Here is a 22,819-nt window from a genome sequence, read left to right as displayed (position 1 = left end):
CTTTCCTGAAATATGGTGCCCAGAACTAGATACAAAGCTCCAATTGAGGCTTAATCAGCACAGTGCAGAGCAGAAGAATTACTTCTTGTGTCTTGCTCACAACACTCCTGTTAATACATCCACAAATCATGCATTAAATCATGTTTGCTTTATTTGCAACAGTGTCACACTGTTGGCTCATATTTAGTTTGTAGTACACGATGACCCCTAGATTCCTCTCTGCAGTCCTTCCTAGACAGTCACTTCTCATTCTGTATGTGTGAAACTAATTGGTCCTTCCTAAGTGGAGTACTTTGGATTTCTCCTTATTAAACTTCATCCTATTTCCCTCAGACCATTTCTGTGGTTTGTCCAAATCGTTTTGAATTATGACCCTCTCCTTCAAAGCACTTACAATCCCTCTCACCTTGGTATCATCTGCAAACTTTATAAGCCTACTCTCTATGTCAATAGCTAAAATGTTGATTAAGATATTGAATAGAACTGGTCCCAAAACTGACCCCTGAAAACCCTCACTTGTTACGCCCTTCCAGCATGACTGTGAACCATTAATAACTACTCTCTAAGGAGCATTATTGGATGCCTATTCAAGCTGTCCCTGACATCTTAGTAGGACATGTCCAGGTGGCTGGTTTCAACTAGAGCAGGGGAAAATTTTTGGCCAAACTTTTCTGTGCCAGCAAATGCAGATTTGGGTCAACCTAAACATTTCGTGTCTCGGCGCTGAATTTGCTTTGGCCATAAAAAATAAAAACCAAAAGAATTTTTTTACCAAACCACACAATTTGATCTTTTTCAGTTCGAAACAACTTTTTGTTTGGACAGTTATTTGAAAAATTCTAACAGGCTCATAGATGGAATGTTTTATTTGTTCCAAAACAATTCTGACCACCCAATTTTTCTTTTCAACCCAGACAGAGAACTGAAAAACAGTTCTTCACAGGGATCATATTCCAAGATCCCTGTTTAGGCAACTTCCCTAGAGATTTTGGAAGTTTGCTCCAAATTCTGCCTCAATATCTCTCTGTGCCCCCAATTAACCCCAATAATCCCTGTTATGAAGGGTTCCATTAATGAACAAATAATTTGCACATTTCTAGCATCTCCTCACGCAGCGATGTCAAAGTACTTTACAAAGAATTAAGCCTCATGATTTTTCAAAGTAGGGCTACTCTGGGGGTCCCACCATGCTGTGCCGTGGGCAGGGACTGCTCCAGCCAGGCAGCCAAAGTCCTGCCCCCCACACCCTGCTGGTTAACTGGTAAGAATGCCAGTAAGGGTGTTACACTTTTACATCCCTATTTCAAAGGGGCTATAGGGCCACCAATACTACTGGCTGCCAATGGAATTTATGCACCTTATTTTCTTGAAAGCCTCTCCTAATCCCATACTGTGAATTTTAGCAGCCTCTATGTTACAGACAGTAAGGCTACGTCTAGACTACAAGCCTCTTTCGAAAGAGAGCATCTAGAGTACAAGCAGATTTTTCGAAAAAGCAAGCGCTTTTTCCAAAGAGAGTCTAGACGCTGTCTTTTGAAAAAGCACAGTTTGCATTCAGTAGCGCCTTTTTCCGAAAGAGTGCTTTCAAAAAAAGACGTTATTCCGCATAAATTGAGGTTTACCGCAATCGAAAAAAGTGCCGCATTGTTTCAATTAACTTTCGAAAGAACGTGGCTGCAGTCTAGACTCAGGTGATGTTTTTTTGAAAAAACCCTGTAGTCTAGACCAGTGGTCTCCAAAGTGGGGTGCGTGGAGAAAGCTTTGCGCGCTCCCCCACCCTCAGGTCTTAAATGGCCTGGGGGCAGGGAAGCAGACGAAGCCTACTTCCATCCTGCTCGCAGGGTGGGGGGGCGAGCGAAGGAGGCATCACGCGCTCCCCCGGCCAATCAGGGCCTCGGGGTGAGGGAGCTGCATGAAGCTTCCTTCACTCTGCTCTGGCCCTGCAAGGAGCCCGCAGCACTTCAAAGTGCCACGTGCTCCTTGCAGGGCAGGGGGAAGCTTCCCGCACTTCCCCACCCCCAGGCCCTGATTGGCCTCGGGGTGTGGGAGCATGCTAAGCCTCTTCCAGGGCATGGATGCCTAGTGGGAAGAGGGGACAAAGGGGCTCCCCCACCCCTTCCCGTTTAGGCTCTGCCCCTTTTGGGGTGGCCTGGGGCTACTTCAAAAATGCCAAGTCCACCCCTGCTATAGAACATCTCACTGCCCTGCCATACCTCCGGCTCTACACTAACGTATGAGGTATGGCTCCCGAACGTATGAGCCATACCTCCTTTGGGTAGGAACGACGCGAAACCAACACAAACTGCATCGTCCTGTGGATTTTGCGTGGGTTGATTCTCTAGGGCAGGGGCGGGAAACCGGTTTTGGGGCCGGGGGCCGCTGACCCACAGAAAAATCAGTTGGGGGCCGCGCAAAAATGAGACGCTCCCATCTCAGAAGCAGAAAGTCACCCCCCCACACACACACATACGCCCTTCGTACACCAGAGCCTTGTGGAGTCTGGGCTAGTAGATTTTGTGGGGCCTTCCGAGGCTCCAGGCCGTGGCCAAAACGGAGGGGTTCAGGGCATGGGAGGGGGCTGCCAGGAAGCAGGCTTGGGGCATGGGGTCTGGGCGGGAGCAAGGCTGCAGGAGCAGAGTGGGGGTGCGGGGGTTGGGCAATGGGGGGAGTTTACCTGGCAGTTCCCATGATTATGGCTAATTGGAGCAGTGTGGGGGGAGGAAGCTAGTGTTGGGCGGGGGAGGAACAGGCAGTGCTTTGCTGTGCCAGCTGGGGGGGAGGGAGAGCAGCAGCCCGGGGAGCTGCTTCCTCCCCCCCACACCCAAGACAGAGTCCATGGGTCAGACCCGGCTCTGGTTTGTCTGATTCCAGTTCGCAAGGCTTGGGGCACCCCCTGCACAACAGGGAGCCAATATTGGTGCTCCAGCCCCACGAGAGGCAACTCGGGGAGGCAGGGGGGAAGGACTGGGGAGTTGAAGCACCAGCGCGGACTCCCCAATGCTGGGCGGGGAGAGCCCTGAGCCCTAGATCCGGAGAACCCAGAGCCCTGAGCTGGAGAACCTGGGCCTTAGGTTCCTCACCCCTGCTCTAGGGGGTTAAACAAGTTTCTGGAGTCCTAGGGACTGGTGGTTGGAAGGTCTGTGTCTTTCTGTTCCATGGATGTACAGCACCAAGCGCCATGGGATTCTGGCCTGCAGGTAGGGCTCCGAGGTGCTACCACGATGGGACACCCAGAACCAGGCCCCACGGAGAAAGAGTTGACCAGCTACATAGACAAGCCAGGAGTGGGGGAGCAACCAGTGAAGGGAAGTGACTGAGCCAAGGATCAATTAGCAGGCCAGCGTCCTACCCACTAGACACTCCTGCCCTGCCTATTGAGTTTTCTGATCCTTCTTCTCACGTTGCCTATGAACCGCCCCCACCGTTAGATCCCTTTGGGGATAGCAGGAGAGAGAGGATGGAGAGGCAAAGGAGTTTGATGTGTGGCTGGGAGGGTGAAGTTAAATGAAACTCAGCCCCTGCCCTCTACAGCTGACCAGAAGGACAACTGGCTGAGCTCCCACTAGCTCACAGTAACCGGCATTATAAGGCTGAAGATTTTGACTCCGCTGCCTCTGACTAGTTACAGCAACAGCGAGAGGTCTGAAGCCAGACTGGGGACCCATGGAGCTGTACAGACACCACCTTTTACAGATGGGGGGTGGGAGGGGAGACCCTCAGGTTGGCATCTGAGATGAGATGACCCACATCTGTCCTCTCCCATGCCAGAGCCGCAACGCTCGACTGTGCTGCCCGGCAGACACCCCCCTCTTGTTTCTCACCCCCTCGGACTCAAACAGGGATTGCAATCCGTGATCATGAGCTTGCATCCGACTCACGAGCCACGCTCCATCTTTGGGATGCGGCTGCACCAGCCCCCTCTCTCGCCGGCAGAGCCCTGCGCAGATACACAATACGTGGAGTCCCACGCCAGGCGCAAAGGCGGCAAATAAAACAACCACATCGGCATCCAGGAACGCAGATGCCTGTGACTATAAAGCAGATGTCTGGGGATTTGCAGGGATTTACCTACCAGCTCCGGGGCCGGTCCTGTACCTGATACGTTCACAGGAAAATCACCCACACACCTACCGCACCTCTCCGAACCGGGCTGGGAAAAACAAAGCAATCCTTTGCGCGCTTTCCTCCGCTGCCTGCCGCTGCACTGCACACCCGCCTGGGCCAGACTGCTGGCATGGGGGTGACTCAGAACCCCATTACACATCTGGCATGACGCATGATTGCAAAAACCCAGTCCCATCTCCATCACAATCGTCCCATTGTTGGGCAGGGGAGGAATGGGAAAGACCCAACTTGCCGTTGCAGTGCCGGGGGGCTCATTGGCAGAGGCGGCTCCTGGCTCCTTCCACGGCTAGTGGGCACGTCTCCTGGCATCGGGCATCATGGGCTGCGAGAGGCCCTGCCTGCGCTGAGAGAGGAGAGAAAAGAACCGGAGAATGACGTCTGCTGGGGGAGATGTGGCCGCAGCGCTCTCTGGACAGCATCAGAAGTGTCTTGATCCCAAATGGGTTGTGTACCTTCCTTTTCCCCTATCTCTCTCAATCCCTCCCTCCAGCACCAGATCAGTAAACAGTTGTCTGTCTGTCTTTCCCCCTTTCATGAGAAAGGAGGAAGCACAATTTCCCATTGTGAGCATCTTTCCCTTTATTGTTCTGTACAGCAGAACAGAGTGGTCCCAACGAACAAGCCTGTCTTTATTTGCAGCCGCAGTGTCGGAGGAATTCAGAGTAGATGTCAACGCCATTCCGACCCACATCTCCTCCGAACCCAATCCAAAGCCCATTGGAGCCCGTGGAAAGACTGCCGTGCGCTCTCGACATACGTTGCTCCAGGGAAAGTCAATTTCTCCCACAGTGTATCTGGCCACTGCCCCTTCCAGCAGCCAAAATCTGACAGCTCCGATTTAAGGAGGAACCTTCCCTATTGCACCAGGTGGATGGTCTGCTGTTGCCACATTCGTTATTGGAATCCCCTTCCTGGCCGCTGTACTACTGATCAGCTGATCCTCCTGAAACATGAGAGTTGGTCATCCCCAAAATGCTATTTTAGAGCTACAAATACCCTCCTCCCAAAACTGGCTGGCAGCATTTGGTTGAAACTGCACCCACAATATGTTAGTAAGGATTGCACCAGATGGGAATGGTTAATGGGTTCTGATCAGGGCCGGTCCTTACCAATTGGTGGCCAACGGTGACCGCCCGGCTTGCCCGTAGGGTTGCTAGATGGTTTCAAAAAAGAAGAAGAAAAAAAGGGGGCTGGGGAGTAACCAGGGAAACCAGGGGGAGGATTCGGGAGGTTGAGCCAAAATCCAAAATGCAGTCACGGCCCACCCCTAAGACCGGCTCTGTTGGTGGTCCCTTGAAAATGGCCCCTAAGACCGGCTCTGGTTCTGATGACCCACTGGTGCAGGTGCCCAGTTAACACAACTGGAAATAAGAGAGGTGAGACTAGAGTTCGGAGATGAGAGGATCTAGGGGGTGGGTTGAGCCATCCTGAGGAAGGAATCCAAGCAGCAGGCAACCCTAGGATGTCACAAAGCACCTGCTGATCTAGGATCCTCTATAGCACCCATCAGAGTGTTCTACCTAGCTCCACTGCTCGTGGTCCAGCTTTCCAGCGGGTATAAAATAGTGCGGCTCCCACTGATGTCATTGGAGATACATCGATTTACGCCCACTGGAGAAGGGCCCATTGACCGCAGTGCAGCTGTGCCCATTTACACCAGCAGAGGGCTGTGTTCATCACAGAGCTGTCATCAGCATCTCAAGCATGGCACTGCTGGAAGCACAAAACCATGCTACACAGCAGCAGCAGCCTTGGTAGGCAGCTGGAGACTTGAAGCAAAGCCAGAAGAACCAGAGACTTGAGGCATCTGAAATCTCCATCTGGGAAGCTCTTCATGCAACCCTGCCTTAAGGTTCTTCCACCTGTACATCCACTAACCTGCTATGTGCCATCAAGTGCCAGCAATGCCCCTCTGCCATGTATATTGGCTGAACCGGACCGTCTCTGTGCCAAAGGATAAATGGACACAAATCAGACATCAAGAAAGGTAACACACATCAACCTGTAGGAGAACATGTTAACCTCCCTGGACGTTTTCTAACATTAGAAAAGTTAGATGTCTGCAAGTTACCAGGGCCTGATAGAATACCCAAGGAGGTGATAGAGGAGGTAGCTGAGCCTTTCGCTACCATTTTTGGAACGTCATGGGAGTCAGGAGAGATTCCAGAAGACTGGAAAAGGGCAAATATAGTGCCCATCTATAAAAAAGGAAATAAGAATAACCCAGGAAACTACAGACCAGTCAAGTTTAACTTCTGTGCTAGGGAAGGTAATGGAGCAAGTAATTAAGGAATCCATCTGCAAACATCTGGAAGATAATAAGGTGATAAGTAACAGCCAGCATGGATTTGTATAGAACAAATCATGTCAAACCAATCTGATAGCTTTCTTTGTTAGGATATCAAGCCTTGTGGATAAGGGAGGACGTGATATACCTAGATGTCAGTAAGGCATTTGACACGGTCTCGCCTGACTTTCTTATCAATAAACTAGGGAAATGCAACCTAGATGGGACTGCTATAAGGTGGGTGCATAACTGGCTAGATAACCATTCTCAGAGAGTAGTTATTAATGGTTCACAATCATGCTGGAAGGGCATAAGTGCTGAGGTTCCACAGGGGTCTGTTTTGGGACCGGTTCTGTTCAATATCTTCTTCAACTATTTAGATGATGGCATAGAGAGAACGCTTATTAGGTTTGCAGATCACACCAAGCTCAGAGGGGTTGCAAGTGCTTTGGAGGATAGGGTCAACATTCAAAATGATCTGGACAAACTAGAGAAATAGTCTAAGGTAAATAGAATGAAGTTTAATAAGGACAAATGCAAAGTACTCTACTTAGGGAAGAACAATCAGTTTCACTCATACAGAATGGGAAATGACTGTCTAGGAAGGAGTCCTGCAGAAAGGGATCTAGAGGTCATAGTAGACCACAAGCTAAATATGAGCGAACAGTGTGACACTGTTGCAAAAAAAGCAAACATGATGCTGGGATGCATTAACAGGAGTATTGTGAATAAGTAGGATTGCCAGATGGCTTAACACAAAATACCAAACACACCCACCCCCACCCCAAGAAAACCACCAGGGAAAAAAAATCTGTTGAGAGGAAAAAAAGGGGGGAGACTAAAGTTGTAGAGCAAAAAAAAAAAAAAAAAAGCACGCTGCGCTCAGCTTCCGTCTGAGGAAAACAGGAAATACCAGACATTTTACATGTCTGGTATTTTCTGGATTTTTTTTTACCAGATGTGTGATGCGAATACCGGACTGTCGGAGTAAATACCGGACACCTGGCAACCCTATGAACAAGACATGAGAAGTCATTCTTCCTCTCTATTCTGCACCGATTAGGCCTCAGTTGGAGTATTGCATCCAGTTCTGGGTGCCACATTTCAGGAAAGATGTGGAGAAACTGGAGAAGATCCAGAAAAGAGCAACAAAAATGATTGAAGGTCTAGAAAACATGAGCTATGAGGGAAGACTAAAAGAATTGGGCTTGTTTAGTTTAGAAAAGAGAAGACTGAGAGGGGACACGATAGCGGTTTTCAAGTATCTAAAAGGGTAGGACAAGAAGCAATGGGAGGTTTAGGTTGGTCATTAGGAAAAACTTCCTATTAGGGTGGTTAAACATTAGAATAAATTGCCAAGGGGGGTTGTGGAATGTCCATCATTGGAGATAGGTTAGACAGACACCTGTCAGGGTTGATCTAGACAGTGCTTGGTCCTGCTATGAGGGCAGGGGACTGGACTCAATGACCTCTTGAGGTCCCTTCCAGTTCTATGGGAATCCTCTGAACTGTCATTCATGTTAAAATTCGACACTCTCCGGGGGGGCGGATTGAACAAAGACCCCCACTATCTTACCCATTACCAGGATAGCTTCCCCAATTATCACCTCTAATACCATTAGCTCACAGACATCTAACTTTCCCCACCTCTAATATCATTAATTCACAGACACTTACCTTCCTTCCTCCCCCCCCCCCCCCCGCATACCCCTTCTGTTCTGAAATGTGATTTGTCCTTTTCATATGTGTTCATTTTTTTAAATTGTATCCTTTGGTATATATGGTTGTGACTATTTTCTTCCACTATTTGATCTGAGGAAGTGGGTCTGGCCCATGAAAGCTCATCACCTAATAAACCATCTTGTTAGTCTTTAAAGTGCTACATAGTCCTGCATTTTGCTTCAGCTACCCCAGACTAACACGGCTACATTTCTATTACTGTCTTCCAGTTCTATGATTCTATGATTCAGTAATGGATTTGAAAGAGGCATCCTTCTACAAAAAGATTTCAAAACCTGATTGCAAAGGGGAACAGCCGAACTACAATTAATTTGCAAACTGAATACAATCAAATTAGGACTGAATAAGGATTTATGAGTGGTGATCCCACTAAAAAGATAATTTCCCCTCTTGATATTCACATCTCCTCATCAGCTGCTGGGAATGAGCCACTTTGCACCTCATTAACACTGGTCCTAAGCTTGATAAGTAATTTCTTTCTTTCTTTTGTTGTATGTGTGTGTGTGTGTATATATATATATCCTTGCCTCTGTAATGCCCACTCCAATTCATCTGATAAAGTGGGTTTTACCCATGAAAGCTTACTCCCTTATAAATCTGTTGAGTCTTTCTTATGTCTCTACTATGAACCCTAAATCCCTTTCAACAGTACTCCTTCCTAGACAGTCACTTCCCGTTCTGTGTGTGTGAAACTAGTTGTTCCTTCCTAAGTGGAGTACTTTGCATTTGTCCTTATTAAACTTCATCCTGTTAACCTCAGACCATTTCTCTAGGGTTATTTCTCAGAGGGTTATTTCGAAATAAGTTATTTTGGAATAAGCTAATTCCTCTTCACAAGCAGGAATTGTTATTTTGAAATAACGAACCCATTATTTTGAAATAACAGGCTTGGTAGTGTGGACACTCGCCTTTTTATTTCAGAATAACTCCCTAGTGTACACACGCCCTCAGGACTCCTCGTTTTTCCTGACTTCAGTGTTGGTTAAAGATTTTAAAAGAAAAAGATTGCGAGCTTGAATACAAATTTCCCATTTTCATTACATCATTCTGATTTTCTCAAAATGCTCCATCTTTTCATTATTATTGTATTATGTATTAGTATGGAGGTAGCACCTAGAAGCCCCAGTCAGGGACCAGCACCTGATGGCACTAGATGCTATACAGCCACAGAACAAAGATGTTCTCTACACCGAGGGCTTCCAATCTTTCCAAGCAAACGGTTGCTGCTGGTTTTGGGTGGGGCGGGAGCTGTTTTTATTTCGGGTTTGGCTAGTTCCCTCTCCAGTGTCCAATTTTAATTGAAAAAAAAACAACAAATGGTCTGGTAGCACTTTATAGACTAACAAAACATGTAGATGGTATTATAAGCTTTCATGGGCACAGCCCACTTCTTCAGATGACTGAAGTAGGGGATATGAAAACTCAAAATAAATAGGAGAAGGGAATTGGGGGGAGGGAGGGTAGAGAAAGATGCTCTGTCTCCCACCCCTCTTCCTGTTTGCTGGAGAATGGGTGTTAGACCAAAGCAGATAAAAGTCAAAATGGGTAGCTTTATCCCAGGGTAAGATTTTTTTTTTAATTAAGGCTTTTGGAAACTCACAATTTCAAATGTTTTATTTTACAAGGCAGGGGGGTGGTGCAAGGAGAAGCAGATTAAAAATGTTCACAGATAGTTTTGAAAAATGAAAAAAACCCAAACAAACAGCCACCCAATACAAATGGCTAAACCCAGCAGCAACAAAGCTGGGTTCAGAAACCATGAAGTCTGTGGATTTTCAAAGCAATTTGGGGCAGCTCCATTTTGGGGGCAGTCCAATGAAAAAGCCATGAGAAGGGCCTGATTTTTAGAGAGTCTGAAGGACCCATCCTCTGACAGCCACGCTTCTTTCACGTGTCTCAGCTGGGCACTGGAAATCACCAGTGACTTTTGGACTAACTGGCCGGGTTAGTCAGAAATCCCTCATGATCCCAAAAGAGAGACAATTGGGAATGGGCAGGGCTGGGTGAGGGCAATCCGGGGTCCTAGACAGACTATGATGCTGGTCCCCCGCATGGCACAGCCCTTCTTTCAAGGCAGTTGTCCTGGGAAATATGTCAGGGAGCTTAGTAAATGCTGCCAGCTGTCCCGTTCTACAGTCCCTGGGTTTATGTACCTCAGAGACAGCAATACCAGGCCCCATAATGTGGTTCTGACCCCACATTAGAGCAGTGATTTTCAAACAATGGGGAGCAACCCAGTCCTGGGTGGTGGAAGGTCGGGCCCTGGGTCTCGTGGCTGCAGGGGGATCAGGTGAGCAATGGGGGAGCTAAAGCAGCTTCCTGCCTGTCCTGGCATCACAGACTGCGCTGTGCCCCAGAAATGGCTGGCAGCAGACCCAGCTCCTACGAGTGGGGGGAGCGCACAGGATTCCCCACACTGCCCCTGCCCTGAGCACTAGCTCCACATGCCCATTGGCAGGGATGCTTCTGGGGTGCAGCTTCTGGGGTGCCAGGAGAGGCAAGAAGTTGCCTTAGACCCCCCGCTGCACCGCTGACTGGGAGCCGCTCAAAGTTAGTCCCTCCTGCCCCAGCCTTGACCTCCCCGAAAGCCAGAGTCTCCCCCCCTGCAGCCCAAACAGGGGCAGCTCGTGACTATAGGCCGACTCGGCTGTTGCCTAGGCGCTGCCTTCAATGGGGTGCCCGGGGCGCCCAATGATGACATCACTCCGTTGACGGCCGTGCAGGCGAGGGCGCCGATCGCGCATTCCGCCTGGGGTGCCAGCTGCCGCAGCCAGCCTCGGACCACTCCTGAGCCCAAAGCTCCCAGCCTCAGCCCCACCCCGGAACCCGCATTCTGGTCAAATTCTGTTGGGTCGTAGCATCCGTGATTTTCTTCAACTGGGTCATGAGAAAAAAAGTTTGAAAACCGCTGGGCTGGAGCATCAGCAGCATGCGGCCAGTGCCTCTCCAACACGGAAACAAAATCTGGGGATCCATCCCCCCCAAAAGCCACGTCCCTACCCCTCTGTGCACACGGGACTCTCGTCCCACGGTCTCCAACCAGAACGCATAGGCATAGCTCTGCTTCGGTAACATGCCCGCCTCATTTTGGCCAGAGCCTGATCTCGAGGCCTCTGAAGTCGACGGAAAGGCTCCCTAGGCTTCGGATTGGGCCCTCACTCACAACACCTCCCTCCGGCTAAGGCTGGGGACGATCGTCCATCTCTGAAAGGAGATGCAAGAAAAACAACCGGGACACAATGAGGCTGTGTTCTGGGGATGTGGCATGGAGCTGGGCTTTTTCATTCAGCCCTCTTCTCCCTCCCTCCTCTCCCAGCCTCCCGTACCCCTGCCCTGAAGATCCATCTCCAGGGAAGAAAGAAATGTACATCTCCGAGGAAACACAGGACAAGCAGCAGTTTGTCTCTGGTAGCAAGGGACAAAGAGAGCCCAGCCTCTCCGTGACACTGAAAACAAGCTTCTCCTCCGGCCTGGATGAAAACAAATCTCTCAGCCACAGTCTCATGGGCTCGAATGGCCCTTTACACTGATGGGCTATTGGAATTCACAGTCGCACCCACTTGAAGGCCTCTTCATGCTGCCAGGCCATGCAAAGGAACCTGCTGCCAAATACGAGGGAAAGAAAATCATTTTGGAGGGGTCTTTTTTGGAAAAGGTCCTTGGGAAAAGACATTTCCCTCCGAAATCTCAATTTCAACAAAACAGCCATTCTCCCCCAGACTCCCAAAAAGCCACACATCAGAACGGCCACTGTAGACCAAGACCAAATACCAAAGGTCCATCTAGCCCAGTGTCCTGTCTTCCAGCAGTGGCCAATGCCAGCTACCCCAGAGGGAATTAACAGGACAGGAAGCCATCAAGTGATCCCTCCCCGTCGCCAATTCCCAGCCTCTGACAGAGGGTAGGGACACCATCTATGTTCATCCTGCTCATTAATGGACCTGTCCTCCATGAATTTATCTAGCTCTTTTTTGAATCCTGTTAAGCCTGGCCTTTGCAACATCCTCTGGCAAGGAGTTCCACAGGTTGACTGTGTGTTGTGTGAAGAAATACTTCCTTTTGTTTGTTTTAAACTTGCTACCCATTAATTGTATTTGGTGACCCCTAGTTCAATACTTGTGCAGAACTCTCTGAGTTACTTATCTAGCCCCTACCAACATAACCCCCACACCCTGAAATATCAACGTATTTATCATAGACTCATAGAACTGGAAGGGACCTCAAGAGGTCACCAAGTTGAGCCCCCTGCCCTCAAAGCAGGACCAAGCACCATCTAGATCATCCCTGACAGGTGTCTATCTAACCTGCTCTTAAATATCTCCAGTGATGGAGATTCCACAACCTCCCTAGGCAATTTATTCCAGTGTTTAACCACCCTGGCAGTTAGGGAGTTTTTCCTAATGTCCAACCTAAACCTCCCTTGCTGCAGTTTAAGCCCATTGCTTCTTGTCCTAAGAGGAAGGGGCAATGGCTCTATCCGCCAAGGAGTTTCTCTGAATTCTTTGCATTGAATTGAACACTAGCACATGAGCCTTCTGATTTTCCAACAGCACATTAAGCGTGGGGCAAGTTCTTCTTACCTGCGTCTCATCTTTCCCCATATGACTCACCTCTGACGGCGTGGCTCACTCTTCATGGCCCAGTCCTCTCCAGGAGCCTGCCAGCTAGGTGCCTGTGAGGGCATGTCTACACTAGCAAAGTATTTCGGAATAACTAAAATCGAAGTAATAACTCCCAAAATAATCGAAATCGAAATAGTGTGGCCACACTAAGGGGAAGCCTAGAATTTAGTCTGAGGCAGGCTCCGTTAATGTGGACGCGTTACCTTGACTAAGAGCCCAAGAAGCACTGGAGCGTAATTAGCTCGATTTATTCTGGGGAGTTGTTATTTCGAAATAGCAGCAGGGGAGTGTCCACACTACCTCTCTTGAAATCAGCATTATTCCCCGAGGAAAGCAGGAGTACAGATTTCGAAATAAGTGGCCTGTTGTTTCGAAATATCAAGCTTGGCGGTGTGGACGGTGTGCTTATTCATTCAACCTAAAGGGGGGTTATTTCAAAATAAAGGCCTTTTGTAATCCAGGGCTTGCCATAGAGGGAACTTTGATAGCATGAACGTAACATCTACGGGTGGAACCAAACTTGGCACCTCTGGATCTTAGTGCATGAATATATACTACTGCATGAGCGGAAAGCCAGCTCACTGTCAGCTAAGGCTGTAAAGCAGACTCATTCTTCTCTGTAAGTTGCCTTAGTGCCACTGGGAGGGTTGGGGGGTTATTGTAGGCCCACCTGCTTCTTTCCTTCAGTTCCACCAGCTCAGGGTGACTTTTACCAACAGGGAAGGAACAAAATCAGTGACCTAGAACCGAAGGGCCCCTGATCCCATCACAAGTCCCTTACGGCATCCAGCCCTTTCTAGTTTCTTTAAGTTCTAGCCAAACCCAGGGCAGGAGAACTGGACAAAACTCAGCTAATTTCTCCCGGCTCAGACAAAAATAAGCAACCACTTTCGCTCCAAGGGAGTTCATCAGCGCAGCTCCATCAGCTTCAGCCCAGTGCGGATGGACCCCCTTGGAGCATCTGTCCCTAGCGGTGAGAAGGCAAACAATCCAATGGCAAGAACTTGCTTCTTATTTGCACGAGACCCCCACTTTGGCAGCGCAGAAGAGCTTGTGAGGAGCAGACATGTAATTTCTGACCCCCACAAGTCCTCTTTATGCTTTTAAGGGACCTCAGTGTAACTATGAACTGGTGCCAATATTTGCATTAGATAAGCAGCCAGTTCTGGGGCTAGATTTCATTAAAGAACTCCTGGTTTGTTGATTGCATAATGTTTTGATTGGCTTAAAAAAACAGATGAAGCATGAAGATAAATGGATTCAGCTCTTTGGCTTAATAATTAATTGGGTAATTGCTCTGTTTGAGGTCACTTGAGTTTTATCTGGGTCAACCAGCTGGGGTAAGAAGCCAGATTCTCATTTACCCTGAGGTCTCTTTACACCTTGCTGGCTGTGTAAGGGGCCTTCAGCGGACGTCTCTAGAGCAATGTGAGTAAACCTGAGAACACATATTTCCTCCACTGGCCAAATCAAAATGAAATTTTGCCCAGAGCGCCATGCGAGGTGAACTCAGCTTTAGTTGTAGTTAGCTGCCAGGGAGTGTGTGGGAAAGTGTCTTTAACTGGCTTCCTTTTATTTTATTTTTCCACTTTGGTTGGGTATGTCTAGACTGCAAAAGAAGATCAGCAGGAGAATCATAGAATACTAGAACTGGAAGGGACCTTGAGAGGTCATCAGGTCCAGTCCTCTGCCCTCACAGCAGGACCAAGCACCAGATCATCCCTCATAGATGTCTCTCTAACCTACTCTTAAATATCTCCAGTGATGGAGATTCCACAACCTCCCTCAGCAATGTATTCCAGTGTTTAACCACCTTGACAGGAAGTTTTTTCCTAATGTCCAACCTAAACTGCCCTTGCTGCACTTTAAGCCCATTGATTCTTGTCCTATCCTCAGAGGACAAGGAGAACAATTTTTCTTCCTCCTCCTTGTAACAACCCTTCTAGGTACATGTAAACTGCTCTCATGTCCCTTCTCAGTCTTCTCTTTTCAAACTAAACAAACCCAATTCTTTGTCTTCCCTCATAGGTCATGTTTTCTAGACCTTTCATAATTTTTGTTGCTCTTCTTTTTCCAATTTCTCCACATCTTTCCTGAAATGTGGTTCCCACAACTGGACACAATACTCTTGTTCAGCGCAGAGTAGAGCAGAAGACTGATTTTTCACGTCTTGCTCACAACACTCCTGTCAATGCATCCCAGAATCATGTTTGGGGTTTTTTTTGCAACAGTGTCACATGGTTGACTCAGACTTAGCTTGTGGTCCACTATGACCCCTAGATTGCTTTCTGCAGTTCTCCTTTCTACACAGTCACTTCCCAATCTGTATGTGTGAAACTGATTGTTCCTCTCGAGCTAGAGTGTGTCTAGACTGCACCTAGAGCTCAAAATAAGCTTCTCAATTTGAGCTACACAAATTGTGTAGGTTATTTTGAGTTAATTTCGAAATAGCTTATTTTGAAATTTGGCACTGTCCACGCAGCACTTATTTTGAAATAAATCGCTATTCTGAAACGTCCCTGACTCCTCGTGGGATGAGGCTAACAGGGATGTCAGCATAGCGAGCCTGTTATATTTTGAAATAACAGGTGTGCTCTAAATAGCGTTGAAAGTGGAGCACTTTGCATTTCTCCTTATTAAACTTCATCCTGTTTACCTCAGAGCAGCGAGTCTCAGAGCTTGGGTCGATGTAGACATTCCACTCAAGCTGGCGGCTGGGCTTTGAAACCTGGCAAGGAAGGTAGGTCTCAGCTGGAGCAGGAACATCTGTATTGCTTATTTTAGCTCCATCAGGTGAGCCGGAGTCAGCCAACCTGGGGCTGAGGCTTGCTGAAGCGGGGGATTTGATATTTATTTTTGCAGTAGAGACAAACCCGGCTTTATTTGGACTTCGGGCCTGTGGGAAAGACTGGGCCGGACCCTGAGTTAGTACTAACTGAGTTTGGCTCAGTCAAGCCACGTCGATTTACAGCAGCTAGGGAGCAGGCCTAGAAGGTGGCTTTCAAAAGTTCTTTCTTGTGACCCAGTGGGAAAAATTATTTAAGCCCGCAACCCAATCATTATATTTTTTAGAGGTCCCCCCGGAGAGCTCCCCAGTGGCTTCTGAGGAGCTCCTCCCCCCCCCGCCACCACCACCACCACCACAGAGCTCCCCATGGGGAATTCCTCCTCCCTCCATGGAGCTCGAGCTGCCAACCCAGTGCCCACGTCCTTTCATTGTGACCCTAAGTTTGGGAATCACTGGCTTAGAATATTGAGTGGACTATGGTCTTGATCCTCCTTTTCCTTGCTCTGGGTTAACACAAGGCTGACATCGCTGGCGTTAAAGTTCGCTTGGTGGCAGAATTGTCTTTGTGTGCAGCCCTGAAATTAAAACCAAGATAAGGGATCCATTGTGCTCGGGGCAGTAGAGACATTCCCTGCCCCTATAAAGCTAATAATACTTGTCTCCTCTAGGCTGCGTTGAGACTGCTTTTTTTTTCCAAAAAAACCTCTTCCGAAAAAAGGATCGGAAAAAGATATGCAAATGAAGCACGCAGACATGCTAATCAGTGTTTCATTTGCATTTCCGTTTTTGTCATTTGCATTTCCTCTTTCAGAAGAGGAAAGCAGTCTAGACACAGCCCTAGAAAGGGCTTTTGTAAGCAGTAGATCTCAAGGCACTTCTTAGTAACACACTTGTAAGGCAGATCAATTAGCCCCATGGTGCAGGGAACAAAACTAAGGCACAGATAGGGTTTCCAGGAGTCTGGTATTGGCCGGGACAGTCCAGTGTTTGCAGATTCTGTCCAGTAAAAAAAGACAGAAATTACTGGACACTGTGCCCCTGCCACGTCTGGTGGAGGCGGGGGGAAGCACGGGGATTTAAAGGTGTAGTGACTCTTTTTATTTTGGTGCAGCTATTTTTTTTCTGCTCAACAACTTAGGTCCCCGTTTTTTGCTCAGCCAATTTTTTTCCTGTCATGTTCGGTATTTTTTTGGAAATGATCTGGCAACCCTAGGCACAGAGATGCTAAGGGACTTGCCCAGCATCACCTAAAGAGTTTGCAGCAAAGTAGAGAATTGAACCCAGCTCTATCCATGGTCAAGACCACAGCCCAAAGCATTGGGCAGACCTAACACTGGGCTGTGTTAAGACAGATGCAGGCTAAGTAAAATTAAGCAACACTGAAGATGAGTGACTCATGGGTGAGGAGCAAACAATATGTTCATTCCACTTTCTTCTGTTTTTTTTTTAAGTTAAATTCGGATCTCTTTCACACAGCTGCAAATAGTTCCTGCTACCTTCAGTAGTATGACCTTGGTGTAACTGAGCTCAGAATCTAACTCAGTGCCTAAAAAAAATAGTGCCCACGTCACTTTCCAAAAGGCTGTTTTAGTTTATTCAGCGTCAGTTCATTTCTCCTCCTCTGCTTTCTCGACTTTTGGATTTCGCACTGTCTCTGTGCGCTACAAACACCTCTCAGCAAATGCAGATGCAGAGGGAAAAAAAATGAAATCACACTCCATGTTCCCCACTCCCACTGCCTGCCCGCCCATAGAGATGTGTGAAAGAATTTATAAACACTACAAGCTTTATTGTAAGCACAGAATTTATAAACAGTACAAGCTGACACAGCTTCTCTTCCCCCAGCTGGGAGACCAAACTTTCCTTTCCAGATATTTGACAGCCTGGAACTGGGCAAAAAAATTCAGTTCCTTCCAACTTTTTTCTATGAAAAGGTCTGATTCGGTGACACTGAAATGTTTTGAGAATAAACATCAAATTCACCAAATCATTTGTTTTGACTCAGAAGCAAAACAAAACAAAAATGAGAAAAAAACAAAACATTTTGCTTGGGGGACATTTTTTGAAAATGAGACTATTGGATGTTTTTGGTTTGAAACCACTTTTTGTGGAGAACTTTCATTCAAATTTGCCGCTCAGAAGCAAAACATTTAAAACCCTGTTTTAAAATACCCTTCAAAAATTCAAAAAAATTATTTTCGGTTGAATCCAAAACATTTTGGGAGGGATTTTTGAGAATTGCTAGCAAATAAAAACATTCATTTTTCAACTAGCGCTATTCTACTGATGCCCAATTCATTAAACCTCAGAGGTACCCAAATCCATTGAATCTAGACAAAAAATACTTTACAATTGAGTTAAGATTAAGAGTATGTGTCAGTAATTTAAAGCTTAAAAGCACTTTAGATATGTGGTAAGTATCCCCAAACCATACACTGTAAATTTGAGACATTCAGAGATAAAAGATACATCTAAAAGAAATTGAGAGATTTTATAGTAAGAAATGTACAACGAAGGTAACCAAACAACCTTAATTCTGCCTTGCAATAATATCATGCAATAAACATATGACTACAAGAAAGACTTTTTAATAATTTAATAATTTTTAATAATTTTAACAACTGCTTTTTAAAAGAAAGATTTACTTTTTGCTATATTTTCTTCCCTCATAACATCATTATGAAACCATGTTAATAACATCTTAATTGTGCATGCCAAGCAATCTACCAATGAGAACTCTTGACACCACTGACCAGTCCCATACAGCTGGGTCATTACAACCGATAGAATTGTTACATGCAAATTAGTTTTTGAGGAAGGGTGGTGATTGGTTGAATATGTCACAATGACCCCACCTAAGACTTACCTGCACTGAGCCTGTCTTGTCATAAAAATTAGATATAACAATTCAGATACATTACAAGCCAGTTCATCCAATTTACCCGGTTAATATATTCAAGTGTTATTCTGTTAACATTTGGGCCAAAGAAACTGACACAGATACTAAATTTTTCCAAGACCAAACTAACAAATGGATTTATTTGTAAATTCTCAGAAAATTCATTCCATGCTCAAAGAGTAAGCACTGTAAATATAGGGAGGATAAACTGTGTTTTTCATACAGAAGAAAAAGGTTGAAGCTCTGCTTTATGGGAAATACAGAACTCAGCTTTCATTGTTGAGTCACCATCGACATCTTCATAACACTAGAAACCAATTCATCAGCTGTGTCTAACCTAATCCATCTAATCTATAATCTAGCCCGAAATTTTATGGATCTAATCTCTTCAGTCTCAAATGTCTAGAAATTAGCACACTGTGGACACATAGGGTATGTCTACACTACCCTCCTAGTTCGAACTAGGAGGGTAATGTATGCATACCGCACTTGCTAATGAAGCCCGGGATTTGAATTTCCCGGGCTTCATTAGCATAAGCGGGGAGCAGCCATTTTTAAATCCCCGCTGCTTCAAACCCCGTGCAGCGCGGCTACACGGGGCTCGAACTAGGTAGTTCGGACTAGGGTGCCTATTCCGAACTACCGGTACACCTCGTTTCACGAGGAGTAACGGTAGTTCGGAATAGGCACCTAGTCCGAACTACCTAGTTCGAGCCCCGTGTAGCCGCGCTGCACGGGGTTCGAAGCAGCGGGGATTTAAAAATGGCGGCTCCCCGCTTATGCTAATGAAGCCCGGGAAATTCAAATCCCGGGCTTCATTAGCAAGTGCGGTATGCATACATTACCCCGCTAGTTCGAACTAGCGGGGTAGTGTAGACATACCCTAAAAGAAATAAATACTTCCAATAGCAAATTTAACCCATCTAATCTACAATCTAAAATAATCCAGTAGATATATAACCATATACAGGCAGTCCCCGGGTTATGTACAAGATAGGGACTGTAGGTTTGTTCTTAAGTTGAATTTGTATGTAAGTCGGAACTGGTACATATTGTAGGGGAAACTCTAGCCAAACATTTCTCCAGAGCTGTTTTATTCTCCCACACCTCACTTCCCTCAGTCCTTTATTCTCAAACTGAGGTGTCTGCTGAGAAAAGCCTCTCCACGTCTCCCTGGTCTGCTGGGGGGGGTGTGGGGGGGTGCTAGCTTCGCGTCTCCCTGGTTTGCTGGGGGGAAGCAGCTAGTGCAGGGTTGCCTCACCCCGTTTGTAAGTAGGGATCCGATGTAAGTCGGATCCATGTAACCCGGGGACTGCCTGTACAATCTAATCCATCTATGTTTTAATATAATTCAATCTATCTACTCTCTAATTCAATGGATAGTACAAAATAGACCAATCTGGAAGACCTGGAGTCTAGGCTTGGGTCTGCCATTGGTCTGTTGAATAAACTTGGGCAAATGAGAGCACTGTTCCATGCTCAGTTTCCCTATCTATAAAATGGTGATAACACTACAGACCTCCTTTGTAAAGTGCTTTGAGAACTACTCAGGAAAAGCACAAGATAACAATGCTACCGACTGTTTCTTGTATTACGCTTTTCATCAGCATGTCTCAAATTGCTTCACAACCTTCAATGTTTTTATCTGCACAATACTCCTGTATGGTAGGGAAGCAAGAAGTAGGTCTTATTATTGATCTAATCTGTGCTACAACCTAATCCATCCAGTCTAATCCATTGAATCCACCATCTCATGGAATCCAGGTCTCCCACCATGCTAGCGCTAGGATCTGCATTTAAATCGCGATCTGCATGCCACAGTTGTGCTGAACTCAATTAATTGGTCTCTGATTCCCAATAGACTGAGTTGCTGTCATGATGTGGGCCAGATCCTCTGCTGGTGTAAAGCAATGTGACTCCACTGCCTGCCATGGAGTTACAACTGATTCACACCACCCAAGGATTTAGCTCTAGGAATTCATACCTGGTGCTACAGTCCCTGAGCCATTGTGGTTGGCAAAGCTGGCAGGTCACATTCCTCTGATCCTGCCTCAACAGACAGTGCCTTGCAAGCATGCAGTAACTGACCCAGGAGCAAATATTTTCTCATCCTCTAGCAGTGCACAGTTTCAGTGGGAGGGATCCAGCTGGCAACTCATTGACCCGTGGGCGGGGCTTTCTATAAGCAATTAACAAAAGGGCTGAAACTTGTTCACTTCCCGTGGTTGGAAGATCAGTTTCATTTTCATCTCTTCCCCCTCCGTGCTTCTTCTCGGCAGCATGTCCAGCCATGCAACTCGCCTCCGGCTGAAACTCCCAGCAATATGCTGCCTCCTCCAGCTCGTCACCATCATCCTCTTCGCTGTTTTCGTCCGTTACGATCAAGAGACCAGCGCCAGGCTGTGGCACGAGGAGCTGACGCGCCACAACAAAAGCAACCGGGACAACGAGTTTTACTTCCGCTACCCGAGTGAGTACAGCCCGTTCACACACACCGCTCCTTCTTCCACGGCCCACCCATGTCACTGCTTTGTGCCACACGTCCCTAAGGGCAGAAGCCATCAGTAGGAGGGGACCCCAGCCATTTACATGGCCCCTCTCTGTAATGTAGGAAGCTCATCTCAAGGGGGTGATGCCCACAGTCACTGAAACCCCAGAGGAGAGAACCGCCGTCGTCTTGGTGGACCTCTAGGATTGAACGAGGGGCCGCCAGTCCTAAAACACGAATCTCTACAACTGGGTGCTGCATCAGACTCGCAGCCCATCTACGGTTGGGGTTCAAAACTGCAGCCCATCCCTGGGGCCGTCCTAAGGGGCTGTGTCTAGAATGGCAAGTTTTTCCACAAAATCATGGGATTGTGCGGAAAAACTTGCCAGCTACCTACACCGGCCACTTGAATTTCCGGAAAAGCACTGACTATCTCATGTAAAATCATCAGTGCTTTTCCAGAAATACTATGCTGCTCCCATTCGGGCAAAAGTCTTTTTCCGAAAGACTTTTGTGCAAAAGGGCCAGTGTAGACAGCATAGTATTGTTTTCCGCAAAAAAGCCCCGACTGCGAAAATGGCGATTGGGGCTTTTTTGCGGAAAACCGCGTCTAGATTGGCCACGGACGCTTTTCCGCAAAAAGTGCTTTTGCGGAAAAGCATCCTGCCAATCTAGACGTGCTTTTCCGAAAATGCTTTTAACGGAAAACTTTTCTGTTAAAAGCATTTTCGGAAAATCATGCCAGTGTAGACGTAGCCAGGACGTATGGGGCATGATGCAGCACTATGAAACTGGTGTCCCTGTGTCTGATGGAAGCCTGTGGGAGGCGGGAACCTGATTTTTTAGAGATGGGATTTTATAGTCTCTGTCCACACACGAATGACATATTCTTACAGCAAATTTTAAACTACAGCCCTGTCGGCTAACACAGTGATTTCAGAAACTGACAGTGTCTACCTGGGGTTGTCACATGGCTGCGAATGGCTCCATTCCCACTTGAATGGCTCTTTCACAGATTCAGTGTTCCGCGAAATGCTCCGGCCGGCTTTGTAACTTCAAAGTTAACTAGATCCTCTCCAGAGTTAGACTCCCCAGGCTGCAAGAGCCACAGAGCAGGGATAGGAAGTGGCAGGTGGGTGGACATTAAGACCCAGAGGTGCCCCGCATTTTCAGGTGCCCTACTCAGCTGCACATTCTGCATATGGGTAAGGATGGCCTTGCCCATGCCTGGAGTCTCTGAGCCCTTTCTATGTACAATCAACAGCTGGAGCAGCATTCTTGGTGGCTCAGGCACAGAGGGAGACATGTACACTACAGGTCCAGGGGATCTGGCCAGCGGATGAGACTTTGGGTACGTCTAGACTACATGCCTCCGTCGACGGAGGCATGTAGATTAGCCAGATCGGCAGAGGGAAATGAAGCCGCGATTAAAATAATCGCGGCTTCATTTAAATTTAAATGGCTGCCCCGCTCTGCCGATCAGCTGTTTGTCGGCAGATCGGGACAGTCTGGACGTTCCCCTGTCGACAGAAAACCCTTTTGTCGACCGCCCCGTTATGCCTCGTGGGATGAGGTTTACCGGGGCGGTCGACAAAAGGGTTTTCTGTCGACAGGGGAACGTCCAGACTGCCCCGATCTGCCGACAAACAGCTGATCGGCAGAGCGGGGCAGCCATTTAAATTTAAATGAAGCCGCAATTATTTTAATCGCGGCTTCATTTCCCTCTGCCGATCTGGCTAATCTACATGCCTCCATCGACGGAGGCATGTAGTCTAGACGTACCCTTTCAGGGGAAAGTTAAGAACTTAGCAGTGCCCCAAAAAGGTGCTTGCTGCCGGGTACCATCTTGGCTTTAATTCTTGGTGCAGAA

General features: G+C 47.3%; 2 protein-coding genes across 5 annotated transcripts in view; one reads left to right on the top strand and one right to left on the bottom strand.

Annotated features, from left to right (window-relative positions):
- Positions 1-20,669, bottom strand: part of HAPLN2 (hyaluronan and proteoglycan link protein 2) — a 32,102-nt gene extending 11,433 nt beyond the window's left edge. Inside the window, exons 1-3 of one of the 3 annotated variants that reach the window (XM_075907012.1) lie at positions 20,446-20,669; positions 6,004-6,069; positions 4,358-4,468 (exon numbers count right to left, since the gene is read on the bottom strand). The gene's annotated coding sequence lies outside the window, so the exon portion shown is untranslated. Of the gene's footprint in view, positions 1-4,357; positions 4,469-6,003; positions 7,019-20,445 lie in introns of those variants that run through there. The other 2 variants (XM_075907013.1, XM_075907011.1) reach the window with 2 other exon arrangements.
- Positions 20,665-22,819, top strand: part of RHBG (Rh family B glycoprotein) — a 46,615-nt gene continuing 44,460 nt past the window's right edge. For both annotated transcript variants that reach the window (XM_075907010.1, XM_075907009.1), the window contains exon 1: positions 20,665-20,931. In XM_075907010.1, coding sequence (XP_075763125.1) covers positions 20,742-20,931 — 190 coding nt within the window. In that variant the 5' untranslated portion in view covers positions 20,665-20,741. The remainder of the gene's footprint in view (positions 20,932-22,819) is intronic.

The sequence above is a fragment of the Pelodiscus sinensis genome, chromosome 24 (genome assembly GCF_049634645.1).
Source record: "Pelodiscus sinensis isolate JC-2024 chromosome 24, ASM4963464v1, whole genome shotgun sequence".
In the NCBI taxonomy this organism is placed as follows: domain Eukaryota; kingdom Metazoa; phylum Chordata; order Testudines; family Trionychidae; genus Pelodiscus; species Pelodiscus sinensis.
Note: the sequence above shows the minus strand (reverse complement) of the source record. Positions and strands in the feature narration are given on the sequence as shown.